This window comes from Geotrypetes seraphini, chromosome 6 (assembly GCF_902459505.1).
Source record: "Geotrypetes seraphini chromosome 6, aGeoSer1.1, whole genome shotgun sequence".
Taxonomy (NCBI): Eukaryota; Metazoa; Chordata; class Amphibia; order Gymnophiona; family Dermophiidae; genus Geotrypetes; species Geotrypetes seraphini.
In genome coordinates, this window is record NC_047089.1 from 167,575,702 (window position 1) to 167,593,797 (window position 18,096).

Consider the following 18,096-nt stretch of genomic DNA (forward strand, 5'->3'; position numbering starts at 1 on the left):
TTTTGAATCTGTCTCCTTCCAACTTTTCCGAATGTCCTCTTGTTCTTTTATGTTTTGAAAGTTTGAAAAATCTGTCCCTCTCTACCCTCTCTATGCCCTTCATTATCTTGTAGGTCTCTAATATGTCTCCTCTGAGTCTCCGCTTTTCCAGGGAGAAGAGCCCCAATCTCCCCAATCTTTCAGTGTATGAAAGGTTTTCCATGCCTTTAATCATTCGTGTCGCTCTCCTCTGGACTCTCTCAAGTATTGCCATATCCTTCTTAAGGTATGGTGACCAATACTGAACACAGTACTCCAGGTTCATTCATGTGGAGGAATGGACTGACGGTTGAATAAGCTACCTCAGTGTCTGAGGCTGTTACTCCTTGGGATGCTAGTACAGGCACTTGTCACTTTGTGGCCCGGGTACAGAGTAGTGTCTAGTTACAAGGAGATGCTTTGTCTCTCCTCTGGCATTATTCTTGACTGGGGTCAACAGTGTGGTCTCCTGTGTCCAAGGGACTTGGTACTTGAGGGGCTTCAGTCAGATGGGGAATCTTCATTTATCACGAGTCCAGGCTGGCAGCCCTATAACCTTCCAAGGAAAGTAGGTCTGGTTTACGACGATGCTCAAGGGGTTTGCCATCAGCCAAGGACCGTTGCTAGACATGTTGGTTGTATTCCACAAGAGGTTATTTGAAGCCTGGTGATTGCATTAGCAGGCTGCTTTGCACACATACTATTTGTGGAGGGACACTGTAGCTGGGATTTTCCGCAGCTTGGTGCTCTTAGGCAAGGATTGCTCCTGCTCACATGGAAGGGTTACTCGCTGTATGTTTATAGGATACGTATTCTCTGGGTGTCGTATCTCCTTAAACATGTGCTGCAGGACAGGTTTTCAGTTTACTTGTTTATTTCCCTCCCTACATTTAGACTGCTTTTGTACATCCCACTAGTCTCTGGATTCATTTACTGTTGATGACAAGGAAGGTAAAATTATGTCCTTACTTGATAATTTTCTTTCCTTTAGTCACAGCAGATGAATCCAGATCCCCACCCTGTTGCAGGGTTTGTCGTTCTCAGGAGCGATTTGGGTTTGCCTTTAGACTGAAGTTGCAATCTCGATTTTGATGTATCAATGATTCGGGTAACGCATGTGATGGAAGAAGTTCCATAGGTGTCCTATGTCTCATATGTTTAATGCGGTTGATGTGATTTACTTTTACAGTATATGATTTATTTCAACTGCTTTGAGAAGACCTATACTGATTGGCCAGGAGGATGTGCATCCAAGATATACCCAAGGTCAATTCAGTGCTCTCTATCTCCCCCTGCTGGTTGATGGATGTAATCCCACTAGTCTCTGGATTCATGTACTGTGACTAAAGGAAAGAAAATTATCAGAACAAGAATGAGAGAGCATTCGGAAAAATTAAGAGGGGACAGATTCAGAACCAATGCTAGGAAGTTCTTCTTCACCCAAAGAGTGGTGGACACCTGGAATGTGCTTCCAGAGGGTGTGATAGGACAGAGTACGGTTTGGGGGTTCAAGAAGGGATTAGATAATTTCCTGAAGGAAAAGGGGATAGAAGGGTATAGATAGAGGATTACTATACAGGTCCTGGACCTGATGGGATGCCACGTGAGCGGACTGCTGGGCTTGATGGACCTCTGGTCTGACCCAGCAGAGGCACTGCTTATATTCTTATGTATGTTCTTAGGTAAAGACATAATTTTACCTTCTTCTCATATGCAAAACTTGCTTTATAACTTTAAATATGTGATAACCAAACTTAGCTTTTGGTGAAGACTTCATTGAAACATTTCATTGTAAATGAGGGGTCCTGACACGTTTTACTAATTGCTGCTTCAGAGAACTCATTTTTGCTTCTGCCCACACTGTCTAAAGCAAAAATTTAACAATTAGAAGCACATTTACAACTGCTTACAACAATACCATTTAAGAAAGATCTCCTAGCACACTCTGTTCCTAGTATACTTCCTCTACTATCAAAGATGCCGACACATCAAACTCCTCCCCTATTTATACATTATTGAATAAACAGTGATGCACGCCACCTTAGAATCTCCCATACTTTCTCCTGATTACATGAAAAACGTTGCTGGAATTTAAAGGCTCCATTAGACTTTTAACACAGCACAATCATTCTTTGCAGGATGTGCAGGTTTTAATTCTTGAAACTCGGTTTTGCTTCAAGGAAGTAATTTAGCAAGGAGACTGTGGAAAAGGGAGCAGGTTTAGTCAATTTTTTACTCTTCTCAACTTAAATTTGTAAGGAAACTTCTATATCACTGAAGCGTCTACTTTTGGCAAACAAGATATCAGTGTCTGTGAGAAGCAGTTCCCTAGGTACAGCAGCAAATGGCTACACCTTGGGAGAATTCTTCCACTTGGGGGCCTTCCTAATTTATTCTGGGCATTTAACCACCTCCCTGCCTGAGCCCTACAACTCAGCAAGTTAGCCTCAACTGCCATATAGTGGTTCAACTTAAGTAGAGTTACTAGATGTTCGGGAAAACCCAGACATGTCCTCTTTTTTAAAGGACTGTCTGGGTGCCCAGAGGAATTTCCAAAGCCTGACAGTTTGTCCAGGTTTTGGAAGTCCCCAAGCTCAAGGCCACGTCTTTGTGGGCCTCTGCACATATACGGACATTGATGCGATGGCATAACACATGTGTGCATGCACGTGTTGTCATCACATCAACAAACGCGGCCCCGAGCTCGGGGAGGTGGGGCTAGGGGAGAGCTAGAGGCAGAACGGCAGGGCTCGGTGTCCTTTCTTTCTTTTTTTAAAGAGGAAATCTAGCAACCCTAAACTTAAGATCAGCGAGGGAATGTTTCTTAGGGAAACCCGCTGCTATACCAATCCCTCACATTTCTATAGAATAAGATGTTAACCCTTCATGTAATAATAGTTGTGTGTATGAAAGAAAGAGAAGTGCTGAAGAGGACAGTGATAAGACAGATGGAATAGATGACTGATGGGGATATAAAAGTAACTGTGTGGAAGTAAGGTCGTGGAGCTAGAAAATAGTGACCTAACATGATTATTGATTTTCAATTTATTAAAAAATCATACTGGTTATGTAGCTAAAACATTAGCTCTTTGCCTTGATCATTTTATTTCAAACTCATAGTTGTGTTTCATAACCATTTTTGTTCAGGACTAACCACAAAATTGTTTAATCCAGCTTTAAAAGCACTTCCAATATTTTTCTTAAACAGTTAATGCTTTTACATTCGCAGGCTTCTCGTTTTGGTATCATTAGTGCTAATTCATAATTCGAGCTGAGTCCTGAACTTAAAAGTACAGGTTTTGAGTTTGGTTTTCAATAAATAGTAACAGTTCAGACAAGCACTTTAATTTTTGCTGCAGCAATTTGTATTTATTATCAGTTAGCGGTCATTGTATTTTGAAATTATTTTTGAATTTTGGATAATACATGCATATTTAGAATTATTTATTTCTCAGAAATATTGGCTTTTGCTGTTTAACATCATTTTACATTCCAGGAACCCTGATTTTTTTATTTTTTTTTTTACCCCCCACCCAACATGAATTGCTGTCCCCGGTGGCTTGGTTACTCTTTCAGATTTCAGACTGTACCTAAGTAGCCTAATGCTACTTCCATCCTGGTTTCCACAAATATTTTTGGTCAACAAGATTCAGGGCCTCAAATTTTCTAGCCCCATCATGTGCTCCTTTTGGAGGCCTTCAGAAAGGAGACTGCACCTTTCCCTACAGCCTGAAACTTGTCTTTGGAAGATCACTAAAGGCGTAGAGCAGTGTTCTTCAACCTTTTGACACCTATGGACCAGCGGAAATAAAATAATTATTTTGTGGACTGGCACTGGTCCGTGGACTGGCAGTTGAAGAACACTGGGCTAAGTCGTGTCCATGTCCACCCAATCTCCTCCCCAGATCCCCTCCTCCATAATAGTATTAATTGTAACACCATTTTTTCCAGCCATATACACACATACAGTATAATCATATTAACAATACATAATGGTTAACCACAAAATTAAAATACAAAAAGCACACTGTATGCTTTTCAACATTCATTCCTACCAGAAAACAGATAACCCCAAGCAAATGCAGGACCAAAAACTAAAAGTACTAATATTCACAAACAAACCCTAAGATGAAAGACTCTGCAAGCAGTACAACCCCAGAGGAAAAGAAACAAATGCATTTCTTCCTGAACAGACAGTTAGGACAGACAATTAGGGCAGATGTAAAATCACTAAATAAAAAAATAAAATCATTTCGCCTACCGTTGTCTCTCTCCCTCCATGTGTCTTGCCTTCTGGCCTGCCCCCCAGTGTTAGCTTTAGGCCGGTCGATGGTGTGATTAATGCAGGGTCTTCAGGCCGGCTCCCTGAGTGCTGTATTTCACATAGCTCTGACGTTGTGACATCAGAGAGAAGGCTTCTGGGTCAGGTGCAAGCCGCAGGTAGGAGCCTTTTCCCACTGCTTTGTGCACTGCAGCACTCAGGGAGCCAGCACGAAGACACTGCATTGATCGTACTGAGGACCGGCGGCTACAGAACAATCTCTTGGGCCCTATGGAGGTGCTGTCCCTGTGGATCGGCAGAAAATTTCTGTGGACCGGCACCAGTCCACGGATTGGCGATTGAAGAACACTGGCGTAGAGGACATCGGGAGGAAGAAAAGCAGTGTGTCAGAGCCCTAAAGTTCCTTGAGCAGACTGTTGGAAAGAAGAGTGTGCGGATAGGGGGCTCAAACAGTCATAAGAACATAAGCAATGCCTCCGCTGGGTCAGACCTGAGGTCCATCGGGCCCAGCAGTCCGCTCACGCGGTGGCCCAACAATCAGTGACAACCTTTCATATCCAGTGGGATTGGGGGGAGGAGGTGGCCAGATTGTTGGGGACTGCCTTTGGACTTTTGAAACACAATTAAGGAGATTAAGGTCCGGTGGCATATATTATTACATTCATCATAGTTTAACACTGAATTTACTGAAGGCTTACACTCTTTAGAAAAGAAAGCATTAACATCTACAGCTAAAGCCCATATTAGAATTTGCCATTGACATGGTTTAGCAAACAGACCCTTATTATGATCTGATTCTGAATAGATACAGTATATATTATGGTCTTAAGCCAAGCACTTTGTTCTCTTAAACTACTGTATTTCTTTTGCACTTTCTTGTTGAGGGATGTTTTATTTTGATTTGGTTTGATATTCTGTTAAGGCACAAAGTAGATCACATAAAATACAGACCATGCAGTTTTCTAAATGACCGATGGAGGCTGAAATAAACAACACATGCCTATCTGCATTTTAATTTAATTTTCTTTTGATTCCAGGTAGCTTCCAATTGGCAAAATGTGAAATCTTTCCTAGTAGATGATTTTATTGGTTCTGGGACCGAACAAATATTGTTGCTGTTTAAGGATGCTTCTTCTAGTTCAGATTGCTTGAATATGTTCCAAATAACAGATTTTGGTGAAGTTAACTATACGGTAAGTTTAGTTTACTTGTCATTTTTTCATCACTATAGGAAGGAGCAAGAGTTTTGGCAGGCAACATGAAGAAAGCAATAGAGAAGGCTTTAAACTGAAGGACAGGGGAAAGCCGACAGTCGACAACCGGTCGATGGCACGGACAACAGGATGCCCCGACGTAGGAACAAAGGACTACTACTCATACACAAGAGAGGTCGACCTCACAGCCAACAAAGGAGAACAAGCAGGAAGGGACAACTCAGACACAGGAGGGGATGACCACACAGCAAACATGGGAGATAACACAGGAGCAGTAAAGGATACCGTAAATGAAACTGTAAGGACAGCCAAGAGTAGAAGGTCCAAAAAGGTAACACGAAGGGAACTTAGATGTATGTATACAAAGCTAGAAGTCTAGGAAACAAAATGGGAGAACTAGAGACGATAGCAAGACATGAGAACATGGATATCATTGGCATAACAGAAACATGGTGGAATGAAGAAAACAAATGGGACACAGTACTACAGGGATACAAACTATATAGAAGAGATCGAGAAGGGCAGAAAGGTGGAGGTATTGCCCTATATGTTAAGGAAGGAATAGATTCTGTTGGAATGATTACAACAGACAGGAAAGAGAAGCTGGAGTCCCTCTGGATCAAAATTCCTGGTCGCAATGGCGCAGATATAAAAATTGGCCTTTACTATCGTCGCCCAGGACAGGCGGAAGCCACTGACTCAGAAATGATGGAGGAAATCAAACAAGTATGCAAGACAGGCAATGTAGTTATATTGGGAGACTTCAATTTCCCAGGAATAGACTGGAAACTAGGAGCCTCCAACTGCGGCAAGGAGGCCAAGTTCCTGGAGGTGCTAGGGGATTGCTTCCTGGAGCAAATGGTAAAAGAGCCGACAAGAGGCGACGCCACCTTGGACTTGGTCCTAAATGGTCTCACTGGACCGATAACAGAAGTAGAAGTCATGGTTCCACTGGGAACGAGTGATCACAATGTAATCAACTTTAAACTTGACATCGGGAAAGGGAAACATGTCAAAACCTTAACCACCACCTTAAACTTTAAAAAGGGTAAATACGATTGCATGAGAGCCATGGTAACAAAACGACTCGAGAAGATGGTGGACAAACTTGAAACAGTAGATCAGGCATGGTGCCTATTGAAAAATACTATTGCAGAAGCACAAGATCTCTACATTCCGAGGATTTCCAAAGATCGGAGAACTAAAGGCAAAGGAGAACCGGCATGGCTTACCATACAGGTGAAGGAAGCCATAAAAGAAAAGAAGGACTCTTTCAAAAAATGGAAATGCACGAAGACAACCGAAGCCTGGAACAAACATAAAGATAAACAGAAGAAATGTCACAAGGCGGTGAGGGAAGCAAAACAGGACTATGAGGAAAAAATAGCCCGGGAGGCCAAAAACTTCAAGCCCTTCTTTAGATACGTGAAAGGGAAAAAACCTGCAAAAGAGGCAGTGGGACCCCTGGACGACAAGGGAAGAAAAGGGTACATCAAGGAAGATAAACAAATCGCAGACAAACTAAATTCCTTCTTTGCGTCCGTCTTTACGAAGGAGGACACCTCAACAATACCTGAAGAGGAGAAACTGTTTACAGGAGAAATAGAGGACAGCCTCACCACAGTCGAAGTGAACTTAGATCAGATATACTACCAGATCGACAAACTTAAAAGTGACAAATCCCCTGGACCGGATGAAATTCACCCGAGAGTCTTGAAGGAATTGAAGATTGAAATTGGAGAGTTATTGCAAAAACTTGCAAAACCTGTCAATCAGAACTGGTCAGATACCAGACGACTGGAGGAAAGCGAACGTCACGCCAATTTTCAAAAAAGGATCGAGAGGAGAACCGGGCAACTATAGACCTGTGAGTCTTACGTCTGTCCCCGGCAAGATGATTGAATCACTGATCAAGGATAGCATAGTTCAGCACTTGGACACACACGACTTGATGAAACCCAGTCAACATGGATTCAGGAAAGGGAAATCGTGTCTGACGAATTTACTCCAATTCTTTGAGACCGTGAACAAGCAAATTGATAGTGGAAAGCCGGTGGACATAATATACTTGGACTTCCAGAAAGCATTTGACAAAGTTCCACACGAAAGACTTCTCAGGAAGCTACAAAGCCATGGCATAGAGGGAGATATACAAAGATGGATAGGCAAATGGCTGGAAAACCGAAAGCAGAGAGTGGGCATAAATGGGAAGTTCTCCGACTGGGAGAGAGTGACTAGTGGTGTGCCCCAGGGCTCGGTACTTGGGCCGATCCTTTTTAATATTTATATCAATGACCTGGAAAACGGAACATCCAGTGAGATCATCAAGTTTGCAGACGACACAAAACTCTGCCGGGCAATCAGATCACAGGAGGACAGTGAGGAACTCCAGAGCGATTTGTGTCGGTTAGAAAAATGGGCGGAGAAATGGCAGATGAAGTTCAACGTGGAGAAATGCAAGGTAATGCATTTAGGCAGTAAAAATAAGGAATACGAGTACAGAATGTCAGGTGCAACTCTGGGGAAAAGTGAACAAGAAAGGGATCTGGGTGTACTGATAGATAGGACCCTGAAGCCGTCGGCACAATGCGCGGCAGCGGCAAATAAGGCAAATAGAATGTTGGGCATGATAAAGAAAGGAATCTCGAGTAGATCGGAGAAAGTTATAATGCCGCTTTATAGGGCAATGGTCAGACCCCACTTGGAATACTGCGTCCAACATTGGTCTCCCTACCTAAAGAAGGATATAAAACTGCTGGAGAGGGTGCAGAGACGAGCAACTAAACTAGTGAAGGGTATGGAGAAACTGGAATATGAGGATCGACTTAAAACACTGGGATTGTTCTCCCTTGAGAAAAGGAGACTGCGTGGGGATATGATCGAGACCTTCAAAATACTGAAAGGAATTGACAAAATAGAGCAGAGAAGATTATTTACAATGTCCAATTTGACACGGACAAGAGGACATGAAATGAAGCTAAGGGGGGGCAAGTTCAGGACTAATGTCAGGAAGTTCTGCTTCACACAGAGAGTGGTTGACATCTGGAATACTCTCCCAGGGGAGATTATTGCGGAATCGACAGTCCTAGGCTTCAAAAGCAAACTAGATGCATATCTCCTTGAGAGAGGCATATAAAGATATGGTTGGCTATAAAATAAGCCAGGTGAATACCTAGCAGGGCCTCCGCGTGTGCGGATCGCCGGACTTGATGGACCGAAGGTCTGATCCGGAAATGGCGCTTCTTATGTTCTTATGTTCTTATGTTCTAATAACTTTTCAGAAGATGCCTTAATTAGCTTGTAGCTTTGAATATGCTCAGAAAATTTATGACCATATTATAAATATGTAATCATGTTTCTATAAAATATTTAATAATACAATACATATAATGGATGTAGTGTAGTGTTCTTCATCTTTTATGTCACACCTATCCAGGCGAATGAGTTATTACCCCCTTTCAGCAGATATAGAGAGAGTTAAACTCAGGGCTGATTTTACCCGGGTTGTAGGGGATTGGTGCTGCCTTTTATTTCATCAGTATTTCTTTGTTTCCCTGCTCATGGTGCAGCAGCTACAAGTAGGCCAGATTACATGTTGACACTTTAACATACACATTAATAAATGAAGGTACCAGCTTCTTTTAAAATTGAACTGAACTTTTGTTTTCTAATATACAAGCATCCACTTTTAATTACAGCTAGACCATAATATAAAATGAGATGATATTTTAAAGAGATCAGTATACAAAAGGCACATTGTATTCATGCTTATTTTTCTTTAAATGAGCACTATAGTCCATATTTATCACTTGAAGATTAGTCAAATGAAGCTGATATTTAAGATCTTGTAGTTTAATCAAACTCTGGTAAACAGATTTGCAGAATGTCACCCACAATTCTTTTGAGTATATTATCAGATTTTAATTGCATATTGTAGGGTTTCTGGTTTTTAATTCATTATTATTATATTCCTCAGTAATTGTACAGTTATAGGTAATGTCTCAATTTAAGAATTCAGATAATATGTTTCCCTCTCTAGAGTGGTGCATCTGAGTGTACCAAGCATGTTCCTGCAGGAGATGACATACAAGAGAACTGTTTCCTTACTATTCAAGCTCTAGAAGCAAGGCTGCAGGTTTGTATTAGCTTCCAAAACACATAAACAATAAGGTATATTTTTTGAGCTATGCTGTCTTCAGTTTTGCACCTAATATTGTAGTCGGTATGCTCTTAGCTGTGCGAGAGCAATCCCTTGATAAGTGGAGTAAGGAAGCAATGGGCTCTCTGCTTCATGTATCGCTAAGGCCTGAGGTCCCACCAGTTTATTTTTCAAAGTCTCCTCCCCCCTTTCCCCAGTCTGTCTTTGTTTTTGTTTTTTTACATTTAACAATATAACACAACACACCCTGATGTGTTAATGCACTTTCATAGTGCAACCAATTCACATTGCATCTTTTTAACAAAATAAGTCTTACCATCACCATCCCACTCTATAAGCCTATGTTTGCTCCTTCTGAGCACCACTAAGCCATCTATCCCATACATACATACATACTCTCCTCCATCACAAATGTCTTATTGTTGAAACTACTTTATTCAATGCTCAGCTCTCATATATACACACTAGCGTCTCTCAATATTTCCATATTTGTCTTGCAAGTTTTTATCATATTCCCCCCCCCCCCAGCCTTCTAGTCCCTCTCACTCTCATATCATCACTCCCAGGCATCTGAGGAGTTTGGAAGCCTGCCATCTATTTCCCTTGCCTTGCTATTTGCAGAGCTGCCCAACAAACAGTTTGTCTTCCACTTATGCACCACAATTAGGCTCTCTGTAAGCCTAAGCCATGGGGTGCAGGAAGTTCAGGGTGGTTTTGCAGTGTCGGAGCAACTTGAGCATACAGAGAGCCAAACCACAATGCTGAAGTGGTAGACAAATTGTTTTTGAGGCAGCTTTGCAAACGAAAAACATTTGGTACCAGGAAATATTGGGTGTCAGGATGCAATTTCTAGGCACCATAGCAACCTGCTGCCTGGTATTTGTAAAGCCCTGGGTTATTGGTTGGGAAAGGTATATAGAGCAAACATCATGGAATTATGTTTGTATCTCGGTTTGTGTTGGCTCTGTCTGTCACCTAGCAGAGGAAAGGAAAAAGGAGGAGCAGTTTGAAAGAAGCAATTCAATGTTCTATGGTGCAGCTGCTGGATCTGGCTTTCCCATGGAAATGTATTAGGGAGTGGGGGGGAGCACTTTAGGTCTCTAGATCTCCCATACTAATCTGACCCATTTCCAGACTTGATGTTTCTTTTCCCTAGCTTTTCTCACCCTAAAGTTGGTTCTTTTCCATTATGTTTTTGGGGAATTATAAAACATTTAACCCTTTTATGTGTAATTTTCTTTCCAGTATTCCTTTGGATTGGAAAGAATAAAAAGTAAAATCTATAGTAGTATAAATATATAAAAGATAAATACAGTTCAAGGTAGATCTATGGGGTAGCACCGTGGTATTTAAAGCAAGTATTGAAACTATATACTATCTAGAATGTTAAGATCTGAATCTGCCATGAAGCTATCAAAAGAGGTGCTTGGTGAAACCCATTAAAAGAAGACTTAACCAACAGCCATTTCTGTGGTGGGGCCTCTGAAATGGAATGCTCTGCCAGGATGTTTGAGACTATGTAAGAACAAGATGTCTTTTAAGAAGCAATTAAAAACACATCTATTTATGAGAGCTTTTTACTAGGTTAGAATTTGATATCCTGTTTTACTGAAGTTTTACTAGTTTTAGGATGTTAGACAATTGTGGTGAGTCAATGTATTATGTTGTCTTGATTATGTATGTTCTTTTTGTAAACTGCATAGGCTTTAAGCGGTGTAGAAAATTTAAAAATAAATAACAGATAGCTACAGAATCATAACAATAAAATCATTTAAGCTGATCATGCAAAGAAATAAAGTGTAAGATAAATAGGCCTCTCTTATCATCCTACTAGACCAGTCCAGAGAAACAGATTGTGGTTCCTGCCAAACAGATGGAGGCAGACAACACTAATTTTCCATGATGTTATCACCAGTAATAGGAGTGGTGCATCCCTGGAACTTGACAGTATTTTCTGCCTCCAGTAGATGGTTTCAGTATGGACTGGTGCTGCAGACATCTATGAGCAGTCTGGCTCCCTAGGGTGCAGGGTAAGGCTATTTGTCCCAGGTCCACTTCCAATACCTGGTGTGAGCTCTTGGGATCAGTCTGTGAACATTGTATCCTAATTAGACCTAAAGGAGAGCCTGGGGCACAGGACTCTTTCCTGCAGGTCCCACTACTGGTGGGGCAATTGGCTTGGTAGATAACAAGGTCCCCTGGTTGGGAGAGGGCAATGTATATAGCAACCCTTAAGAGGGTTCAAGGGTGTTCTTTTCTAGTCCCCCCCCCACACACACACACACACACTTCCAGGTCCAGGTGATTTATCACTTTTTAACTTATCGATTTTGCTTAGTACAGCTTCCAAATTCACTGAAATTTCTTTCACTTTTTCTACATCATCACCCTTGAAAACCATTTCTGGTTCAGGGTGAGAGGGAGAGATCAGGAGTTCTCCTTGCCAGCTGAGCTGATCACAGTAAAGGAATCCCTGATCAGTTGAGTTCAGAAGGACTCCCCCAAAGCCGCCGGCTTTGGGGGAGTCCTGTCAGCTCAGCTAATCAGGGCTCCCTCTGCTGCGATCAGCTCAACTGGCAGGGAGAGCAGCAATGGCGGGCATGTTTTGGGGGGGATGGAATGGGTGGGGGGAGAATCTGTGCTTAGCGATTGCTCTTCTGATCAAGCACCTTTTACTGGCGATTCTCTGCACAATAGTGTGCAAATATTTGCATGCTCTTGTGCTCAGCATCGCTAGTTAAAAAAAATAATAATAAATCGCTCCCACCAAGGTATTTTTTACTTGTGGTGTAGGACCCATCTAGACCCATGTTAAAAAAGTTGTGTCAGCATTAACTGATCAATGCGTTAATCGCGTAATGCGTTAAATGTTTAGCCCTAGCTATGATGCTTTTATGGCTGCTATTAATGTAGTGTAAGTGGGCATGCCTAAATGTTTGTGCATTAATATGAATTTACTGTAATATTCTATGATGGCATCTAAGCATTAACACATAGCATGCCAGATCTTGGCACCTAACTTTTGCCCCATAGGGTCCATAAAAATATATTTAAGAAGGATCAGTTATTAAAAAATCACCCTATTAGTTTTGGAGTTGTAAAACTTGATTCAAGTTGAACTGTGCTGTGGGATCTCCATTAATATCATCTCAAAGGTGATAATCCCAGGGAGACTGGGCCCAGAATGTCATTCTTTACTATCAGAAACATCAATTGCCAGCTATAGGGCAAGGCAAAAGTGCTGCTAATGGTATGGGGTTATCAGGTGGTACTTTCCTCACCCTCCTTTGGAGCCCCTAAGTGGAAGCTATGTTGGGAAATGTTTGCATGCTAAAGAATAGATTTACGGTAAGCCCTTAAATTCTCTGAGTAATTTTCAAAGCAGAGTGTTCTCATAACTTTAATTTTGAAAATTTGCTGGTACCTGGACAGGAAAGATGTGTGCATACTATTTCCTTTTTTACCTGTATGATTACCATTATACATTCGGTGCTACATGCATCACTGTTTGGCCTGGCAGGTAGCCTATGCTCCAGCAAATTAATTTATCCAGTATCCTTCATGCATAGCTATTTGCCACAGCTTATATTCTTGTTCTAGAGTGGGCAAATTGGCCCTCTTAGTGTTACAGTTTCTACTGAGGTAAAAAGCACAACATGGACAATGTGTAGATGCTGCTATCTCTTTAAAAGAGGAAACACCAAGTTGAAAGACTAATAGCAGATAAAGAAAGCAATATGCATAATGTGGAGGTGCAGTAAGCTAAAGCACTTCATAAACAGCATTCCAGTAATCTGCACTGTGTTTCCATTCAAGGCTGGCATATCTTCTCTGCAAGAACTACAGCAGCATTTGAAGCTCAAGGAGAGGGTGCTCTCTGAATCTTGCAAAGCATTATTGGATCTTGTTCAAGGGAAGGAGCATATATTGCCAAGTGCAGAACAGGTAAAATAGATATCGCACATAAAGAGGGATAGTAATGGCAAAGTTAAAGATGAATGTTGAATATAAGAAATTAAAGCCCACACTGTATTAGCATCTGAAATGTGCATAAACTAGCACTTAAATTTTTATCTTGCATAGATATTTAAGTCCCTGTTTTAGAAAGCCAAGATAGGCATAGATAAAGCCCAAGTGTATGCAAATAGCAAGGAGACATGGTTTGAGCATCTTTTTGGTGGACAAGGGGGTGGCAAGTTCATAGACATTTTATCCCATTCTGAAATGGGAAATAAATTTCTATGCCCTAGAGCAGGGGTAGGCAATTCCGGTCCTCGAGAGCCACAGGCAGGTCAGGTTTTCAGGATATCCACAATGAATATGTATGAGATGGATTTGCATGCACTGCCTCCTTGAGATGCAAATCTGTCTCATGCATATTTATTGTGGTTATCCTGAAAACCTGACCTGCCTGTGGTTCTTGAGGACCGGAATTGCCTACCCCTGCCCTAGAGGATTGGCATTGGGAGTTACACCTGCTATCAAGCATGTTGTAGGATTTGGTAAACAGCTGCAGCATTTCACTGGAAGGATTGGGTGAGGAGGTTGCCCCTTAATCCCCCAGTGGTTTTTGTCCTTCCAGATGTCAAGCTGGTCACCAGTGGTGTTGGGATAATAGCCAATTATGTATCTAAAATTGCAAAGATAACTGGTTATGTTGCCATTTTACAATATATCAATATTCTATACATTGATTTGTCTATAATTAATGTTTAAGCCATCAGTACTTGATACATAAACGTTAATTTTTCTGTATTTTAGAACTGTCTCTATATCAGTAGATTTTATTTTCAAATACAGCTAGCACTGGAGATGTCCTGACTGGACATCTCAATTCTGACTTCTATCTCCTTTCTAAAATGGAGCTGCATATATAGTTTTTCTTATTTTATTCTGTGTTTTCAGTGCTAGGAGCTTTCAACTTGGTATCAGCTCTGCCTGCATAGAGAAGAAGCAGACTGAGGTCTGCAGCTGACAGGCCAAACCCTGGTGGTACCTGTTTGCCAGCCTTCATAAGTATTTTTAGAGCTTGGGGATGTCCCCGCTTTTAATCCCTCATCTACTGCTTAAGTTTGAGGATAGGCAGTTAGGTATCCGTAGGAGGCTCAGCTGTGACTTGCAGGATGCCAGCTGCATTTTTTCACCTTGAGGCATTTCCAATATGAGGCAGTGATTCTTCTCCTTTTCAGCTACTGTAAAGAGCTGAGGCAGGCTGCAAGACAGCCTCTGAGGTGAATCGTGGAGGGAGGGGGGAAGGTCTGAAATTCAGATTTTTGAGGGTTTCTGCATGTTCCCCTATGTTCTCCCTCCTCAAAAATCCTAAATTTGCCATATTTTTACATTAGTTAATGGGGTTTTTAGCGTTTTAAGACGTGAAAATCTTGATGACAATCATCTTGGATTTTTAGCAATCTTTTTTCAAAAGTTCCCTCCACTTCTAAAATTTCAATTTCTGCCTCAAAACTGGTTGGGATAGAGTCCTTTGGCTCTTTTACTCTAGGTTCATGCCAGGATTGTGCACATTCTGCGCCTCAGGAGCATCCTTGAGCCATGTGCTGCATGGCGCGGACCAGAGAGGTGGGAGTGGCCAGATTAACCTCTCCTCTTTGTACTAAGATGACAAAAAGGGCAGCTAGCCCACAGGGGCAGCTTTTTTTGTTTTCGGAGCCTGGAAATGGTGACCGTTATGCAAGTAAAAACACAGACGCCCCGCAGCCCAAGAAACATAAAGTAGAGTCATCACAAGGTGACTCAGTGTTCCCTGGGACAGATGCCTACTCAGACTTGGGGACGAACCCACGGTTCTGCATTTAAGTTTATTGCCTTACCAGATCTCATATCTGAGTCTCTGCATGAGCTGAATTTGGACACACAGTAGGCTCTTTCTACCTCCTCTCTCATGTGTGGAGTGAGGGTTCAGTCCTCGGTGTTTCCCTGGCATCTAGAGATTTGGGAGCAGTGGAATTCTCCTGAAGGGTTGCGCAAAGTAGCGAGAGCCATGTCCAGGCTATCATATGGCACAAGAGTGTCAAACTTTTTAGGCAACCTAAAGTAAATTCTTTGGTTGCACAGGTCACTAGGCATTCCTCCCTTCCAATCAAGATCAGTGTGATGCTCAAGGATATGCAGGACTGCAGAGTGGATGTTGTTCTTGGGAGACTTTTCAAAGCTTGCTCAGTGGCATCCTCTGTCACTCGTGCTTGTCTGTCCATACTAAACACATTGGAGAATGAGAGAGATGATCCCCCCCAAAAAAGCTACTTTTTTCTGGTGTGAATTATGTAGCTGACACTTTATATGACATTATGCGGTCCTGGGTAAAGCATCAGCTTATTCAATTTCTGCTCATAGAATGCTCAATGGGATGACGATTCCACCTCCAAAGATCTGGCCAGACTTGCTTTTAAGGAGCAGCTTTTATTTGGAAAAGGCCTGGATGATCTCATAAACTGCATGATGGACCGTCGCCCTAAGACCCTGCCTGATAGTAGACAGAGCCTCTAGAGATTCAGGGCGCTCTAATTTTTGTGATGCCAGATGCTCTCGACAGGGTGGTTGGGTTGTTATACCAATCATTCAGAAGATCACTGAAAACCTATTTATTTGACAAATTTGTTTAAACTTTCTCAAACGATTTCCTCTATGTCTACGTGCATGCTCCTGCCTTCTGATATATATAATTATGTTACACGCCTGTTTGTTTACTCCTACTTCATGCTCTTGATGTAACATCACTGCATTCCTGCAGCCTCTCTTGTTGTAAACCGTCTTGAACTGAAAGGTATGACGGGATATAAATAAAGCTATTATTATTATTAAATGTGGTCTGTGCTAATGGTTTCAGCGCCTGTCCTGAAACCATTAGAGCATTGGATGGCACACTAATACTGGTGCTAATCACCTTTTCCGCCGGCATTAGGTTTTGAGCATTGGTCCATTAAATTTAAACTTAATATTAATTTTCCTAATTTAGATGCTTATGCTGAAAATCAGTTAAACTCTATCCTAAATCTTCCGCTGCTGCTACCCAATTTTTAAGACCCTAAATTTGAGTCTAGAGATGTTAACAGCATAAATTTAGGAATTCTGCCTTTAGTAAATTTTCAGAGGCCAATTTAGGAATGTAATTTAAGTTAGGATTTGAATTTTTTACATTCTTTTTAGGTCTATTTCTTATATTCTTAAGGGATCTTTTACAAAAAGTTAGCACAAAATGGCATTGTTGTACATTACCTGCCACACCCATTTTATTCTATAGGCCCTGTGACAGATAATACACAATAACCGTATTATCATACACTGTGAATAGACTATTTTAATAATGAATTATAACACTACTGCTGGATGTCTTTTCCTGATAGGAAAACCTAGTTTCTCTTTGGGACGAGGAAGAAAATATTACATATTCCATGGATAAATGTACTCTTTTGCCAACTGAAGATCCAGAGCATCTTGTTGAAAAAGTATGGCAGCGTGTTATAGATGCAAGCTTGATAGTGGGAGTGAAAATTAAAGACAGTATTGGTTTGTAAGTATTTTCTAAAATCCTTTTCCCTTAGAAATACTGTTAAGTCATACAATGATAGACATAGATGTCAACATTCAAAGATGTTTAACTTCACTGAGCTATCCAGCCACCAATACTCAGTGGTACCTAACTGAGTAGTGTCACCGAATATCAGCTGTAATCAGCCTTTCAACAGTCTGGCAGTAGAGTTTGGGCAAAGCCACTACTTAGCCAGTTACCAGCAATATTCAGCAAAAAGGCTGTACACCCAAGATGAAAAAGGGGATGGAATGACTAAAAAGATTAGGGCTCTTCAGCTTGGAAAAGAGAAGGCTGAGGGGAGATATGATTGAAGTCTACAAAATCCTGAGTGGAGTAGAACGGGTACAAGTGGATCGATTTTTCGCTCCGTCAAAAATTACAAAGACTAGGAGACACTCGATGAAACTGCAGGGAAATACTTTTAAAACCAGGATAGTTAAGATCTGGAACTCTTTGCCAGAAGTTGTGGTAAAAGCGGATAGTATAGCTAGTTTTAAGAAAGGTTTGGACAAATTTCTGGAGGAAAAGTCCATAGACTGTTATTAAGACATGGGGGAAGCCACCGCTTGCCCTGTATCAGCAGAATGGAATATTGCTACTCCTTGGGATTTGGCCAGGTACTAGTGACCTGGTTTGGTCACAGTGAGAGAAACAACTTTGTACATTTCGTCGTGGCAGATGGGAAAGACATGTCTGTGAGAGTACGCCTGTGGTGTTTGAAATGTCAGCAAGCATACGGTGGTGAAACAATTGGTGGTGGAAGCACTTCAAAGAGGGTAACACGCCAGCGACTGATGAAGCGCTTTCTGGGAGGCCATCCGCTGCAAAACAATGATGTCATAAAACAGTGCACATCTTTGAATTGTTTATGAAA

The 18,096-nt window shown here is 41.5% G+C and overlaps 1 protein-coding gene across 3 annotated transcripts in view; it reads left to right on the forward strand.

Moving 5' to 3' along the window:
* FANCB (FA complementation group B) overlaps window positions 1-18,096 on the forward strand; it is a 49,513-nt gene that overhangs the window by 13,597 nt on the left and 17,820 nt on the right. For 2 of the 3 annotated variants that reach the window (XM_033950495.1, XM_033950497.1), the window contains exons 3-6: window positions 5,338-5,493; window positions 9,554-9,649; window positions 13,490-13,618; window positions 17,035-17,201. In XM_033950495.1, the coding sequence (XP_033806386.1) occupies window positions 5,338-5,493; window positions 9,554-9,649; window positions 13,490-13,618; window positions 17,035-17,201 (548 nt within the window). The remainder of the gene's footprint in view (window positions 1-5,337; window positions 5,494-9,553; window positions 9,650-13,489; window positions 13,619-17,034; window positions 17,202-18,096) is intronic. The other variant, XM_033950496.1, reaches the window with a different exon arrangement.